At 44.0% G+C, this 5,142-nt stretch overlaps 1 protein-coding gene across 1 annotated transcript; it reads left to right on the top strand.

Moving 5' to 3' along the window:
- Nucleotides 1-321: 321 nt before the first annotated feature.
- Nucleotides 322-1,779, top strand: LOC116265900 (caffeoylshikimate esterase-like). The gene has a single exon (XM_031646893.2). It carries the CDS (start codon nucleotides 417-419, stop codon nucleotides 1,518-1,520), a length of 1,104 nt encoding a protein of 367 aa, XP_031502753.1. The 5' UTR covers nucleotides 322-416; the 3' UTR covers nucleotides 1,521-1,779.
- The last annotated feature ends 3,363 nt before the right edge of the window (nucleotides 1,780-5,142 follow it).

Genomic DNA, 5,142 nt, shown 5'->3' with positions numbered 1-5,142 from the left:
ACCAATCTCCCGAACGTTGGCGTCAATTCCGTCCCCGATTTTACTGCCATTCACAAATTCCACCAGCGTAACTTTTTGCAGGTTGAAGAGCAAGTTGTCACTTTATTACTTTAACCATGATTAGCATCTCACGATCGGCATCCCACTGTAATCAATTCATTCGTTCCTCCATAATAGAAGCTGTTTAAGTTCAAAGACTAATTTGAAACGGTTAGGAAAAACTTGGAACGAATTTGTTAGTGAGGCCGGCAGTATAACGCAAGAGATGGATAAGAAAAGCAAGAGAGGGAAGGAATTTTTACTGTGCCTTTGTCATTGGCTTTCGGGAATTCGTCCTTTCTGTCTCTCTCTCTGTCGCCATATATATATACATATATATATGGTGCGGAAGAGGTGGGAGACACCCATCAGCAGCAATGGAGGCAGAGTTGGTAGGGAACGGGAAGGGTACAACTACAAGGGGGCGCTGCTACTTCCATCCCATTTCAGAAGCCAACTCCCTCAGCCCCTTCGGGAACCTGACCCCTTCCGAGTTCTACGCCCGCCATTCCGTCTCCCACTCCGCTTCCTCCTTCCTCAACCCCAGGGGCCTGAGGATCTTCACGCAGACCTGGTCCCCTCTCCCCCCAACCCCTGTAGTAGGCACCCTCTGCGTTGTGCACGGCTTCACCGGCGAGTCTAGTTGGTTCGTGCAGTTGACGGCCGTCTCTTTTGCGTCTATGGGCTTTGCCACCGCGGCGCTCGACCTCCAAGGCCACGGTTTCTCCGAGGGCCTCTTCAACCACATCCCGGACATCAACCCCGTCCTCGACGACTGCTCCCACTTCTTCCACTCCTTCCTCTCCCAGCAACAGCTTCTGCAGCAGCAGCGCTCCTCCTCCTCTGCCCCCCTCCCTTCCTTCCTCTACGGGGAGTCCCTCGGGGCAGCCATCTGCCTCCTCCTCCACTTGCGCCATCCAGAAACGTGGGGAGGTGGGCTCGTACTCAACGGCGCTCTGTGCGGCGTCAGCCCCGCCTTCAAGCCCATGTGGCCGCTGGAGCACTTCCTCAACTTACTCGCGGCGCTGGTACCCACTTGGAGGGTCGTGCCCACGAAGCCAATCCCTGACGTCTCGTTCAAGGAGGAATGGAAGGCACGGCTTGCTCGCGCCAGCCCAAGGAGGAGCGTCGCCCGGCCGAGGGCGGGCACCGCCCGTGAGATCATGAGGGTCGCCAGGGAGGTGCAGTCCAGGTTTGGGGAGGTGAGCGCCCCCCTTCTAATCGTCCATGGCAGCGAGGATGTCGTCTGCGACCCAGCCGGTGCCAAGGAACTCTTCCAGAAGTCGCCGAGCAAGGACAAAACTATGCGCATGCACGAAGGGATGTGGCACCAGCTGGTTGGGGAGCCCAAGGAGAACGTCGACCTGGTTTTTGGCGAGATGTATGAATGGCTTAGGGTCAGGGCGGGGAGAGAGGCTTCCCGAGGCAGCGGCCCACCGGACCCCGATAAGAAGGCGACGGATGCAGATGGGCAGGCGTGATCATGTGATGTGAGCAATAGCAATTAGCCACATTTTCCCTTGATTACCTTGTCCTTGGCCTTCATCTCATCTCTCGTGGCCCCGATTAAAAAAGAAAAAAAAAGAGCTAAACTTGTGTCCTCAATTGCCGCACGTCCTCCTCTCTGCTAATGTTTATTAGCTATTGCTACAGCGTATGGTGTTTGTCGTCTTGTTTTGAAACTGAAGTTGTTCCCACGTTTTCTCGCTTTCATAATGGAAATGTCATTTATTATGTCTACTTTCTCTAGTTTTATGGTTGTCGATTGTCATAAAGCTTCCTTCCACACACCCCTCCCATTGGTGGAAATTGACAAAATATCCCTTCACTTAGGCCATGAAGAGCCCATCGTGTTTGTGGCTTTCCCTCTCTTTCGTCATTTTTTTTTTTTTGAAAAATTAATTCAATCTTCCCGGTGAGATAGCAGAGGAGGGTCACTCCAGGATCACCTGTATTGAATCAAAAGGAATCTGTTTCTTATGCATGCCGGAGGCACGCATTTGTGCAGCCAAATTAGAAAACACAAAGGGAGTCCCGATTTTGCATCGGCGAAGACGCCCGTGCTTGTTGGATGGGAGGGCCTCCTCCGCATCCGCGTGATATAAATAAAATTGTTGGTGGGAAACCGGTCGATTGGCAGTGGGAGGAGGGAAAAGAAAAGGGCTGGGAGTTAATTGATGGGTGAAGAGTATCCTCCACCAATATGTACATTTGATTTGTTACTCTCTTTTGAGGGCAAGACGGGGTTACTTAGGCAGACATTTGCATTTGTCTTGTACATCCAATCCAACCTGTCCTTTTCTTTTTTCCAGTGGGATTACAAGTATCGGAAAGCGAGACACTCTCTTTCTTTTCGAGGTTTGCATATATTATTCACACCATTCTGTGTATTCTAAAAAAGTTAGGAAACGAGGGAAGAAGAAGAGGGAGGGGCGACAAAATTAAGTTAAGGGACGTCCAATTCCAATCTCAACTACGTGTAAATCTGTCCGTGGGCCCCACTAGCTTTTTTTTTCCCAGAGGGCCATCTGTGGGCCCCACTTCCTTTTTGACAGGTTTCCTGTCATAATCCAAGCGAGGTTGGCATTCTGATTAGAAGAAGACGAAGGCCTGCAGTGCAGTCGTATGAGGCTGCAAATATACAGTTTAATTCCTTCATGCCATCATGCTTCTTTGTCTTCCCACCATAATAATTTAATCCGTCAGAAATTGTAGCCACAACTTACTTTAATAATAATAAGTGCACATCAAAATGCAAGGTTACCTGATTTCAGATTTGTGTAGTTAAGTTTCTTGAAAATGTAATCGATTGAAAAATGAGTTGAATTTTGTCATCGACACATCTAGAGGAGTACCCTACAACATGCATATACTAGAAAAAAACGAACTTGAGTAATCTTTTTGGTCAAGCAAGACGAGAGAGGCTTTTCGCCACGTTAATAAAAATTGATGGAATATTCCACCATCTATCGTCATAATCACCCCATATGCTGGCACACATATTTAATTTAACCATTAATTGTCTACCACGTTCTCTAACCCGGTAGCATGTTTACGATGGTGGATAATTAAATTAAATGGCTTTTAGAAAAATGAAAATGTTGGTGCTACCACCGTTGCCATAAAGGATTGGCGTCCATCGATGATAACATGCGGACCTAAACCTTGTGTTTCCACTAGCATCAGCTGCCTCATATTGAAGGGAGGAAACAATCTCGGCCGTGTTATTTCAAATTTTCCATAACCCTCGATCAAAGAAAAGGACTTGATGGTGATATTCTTAATCCAAGCGGTCGAAACATTCCCAAAAGAAAGAAAGAAAGAAAAAAAACACCCCAAATGATTTGGGAGAGTCTTCTAAATAACTGACAGTTAAACACTCGTCCTGCTCACCAGTTATCTGACCGTCCACCGTACTTCTTAATACTTGTATCCATCTTTCTAAACAAGTACCAAAACGTGAAGGTAAACTGCCGAAAGAGTTGCACAAGTTGAAGGCGAAATGCAGAGCCACGAAAGGGAAGATGTTTCGTCTTAAAATCCAGATAAAATTTTTCGTGCACCAATTTCGGTTCGGGAACCATAATTTCGATGCTTCTTAACTTGGTGACAAGCGGCAAGAACAGGAGTGGAAAATGCAGGGATGAGTATCCTACTCATCATTCCAGTACATGTTCATGAATAAGTGGTTCCCATTTGGCACATGCGGAGCTCAAGTCATAGGAGCTATCATTCCATGAGTGTTGCTTTGAAAATTATGTCGACCGAGAAGAAAATAAGTACCAAGTAATTGGCAGATCGCTGAAGGACGACAAAACCAGACAATTAAAAATTGATTGTTGCAGTATTTTCCTTGCATAACCTAACCATACAGAAATGATCTAAATATCATTTAAAGAGAACCATACACTAAGTCAGACATTTTTTTTTAGTTTAACATGTTTTCTAATAATAAAAAAAATTAAATGGCTGTTATGACATCATATATAAAAAAATTAGATTTTTTTTTTCTGCTTTAAAGAACGACTTGAACTAAAACATGCATGTTTGACGATGAATGAGTATTTGCGAACCTAGTAAAATGTTCATATTGTGATTAAAATCCAGGCGTTAAAAATGAAAGTATGACCCTTACCAGCTGTCCCGCCGACATAAAATTAGCAGACCACTAGGCTAACGGATAGAAACTGAATCTCAATTTCGTGTTAAAAAGTACTTTAAACAAAATGTGAACTATCTAATAAAGTATGATTTAATATAAATCATAGTTTAATCCAAGTCATTTTTTGCAAAAAGAAAAAAGAAAAGTCGTTTTACTCTCAAAATTATGATATTTTAAGAGCCGTTCATTTTTTATTATTAAAAACTTATTATTAAGTAAAAAAACGGATGCTAACTTAATATATGTTTCTCACTAAACCACTTCTAACATCATATCTGTAAAGATATATTGCAACAAAACATTTGAATAATTAATTTTAATGGGTCTGATTTTGTCATAGATGTCCAGAAACAGAGGGGTAGGCTGATAGTGCACAAGAGGGAGCCGTCCGTGGAGGTCTACAGCTTGCCTTCCGGTGAAATGGGCTTGCAGGAAAGAGACCTGAGTTACCCTTCAGTTTATGTTCTGGTAATGGGGACAACTTGTAAAGGTTTTGATTTTTTTTAATCCCTCAGAAGTTAGAGGCTTTCCTTTCACCACAACCCGTTTTATCGCAATATAATTAATGCATGTAAAAGCAATGGCTGATGTGGTCATTGACATCTAATCATATACATATAGATAGTATGCATGCGTACAAATAGGTGTCAATTGAAGGAACTTGAAAAGGAGAGAAGATGAATGGAGCAGGTTGGCTTGTCCTCCCCCTCATATTACATTGATATACGCAAGGAATGGTAATTAAACAACAGGAGGAGGCTGACACAATTGCAAGCAATATCAACACAGAACGTACGTAATTAAACCTGTTCAGGGCATCAGATCAAAGCAAGTGGTTTACGGATATAAACTGGCAATCTGGACAAGTATGGAAAGACGTATACAGAGTAACGCTTGCTATCCCTTTCCACATTTTCCTCATTCCGCATATATACCAGTTC

This window comes from Nymphaea colorata, chromosome 12, assembly GCF_008831285.2.
Source record: "Nymphaea colorata isolate Beijing-Zhang1983 chromosome 12, ASM883128v2, whole genome shotgun sequence".
NCBI classification, from domain to species: domain Eukaryota; kingdom Viridiplantae; phylum Streptophyta; class Magnoliopsida; order Nymphaeales; family Nymphaeaceae; genus Nymphaea; species Nymphaea colorata.
This window is presented reverse-complemented; position numbering and strand designations above follow the sequence as displayed.

Bases quoted from the DNA above. Each gene is read 5' to 3' on its own strand.
- LOC116265900 (XM_031646893.2), top strand. From the start codon at position 417: ATGGAGGCAGAGTTGGTAGGGAACGGGAAGGGTACAACTACAAGGGGG.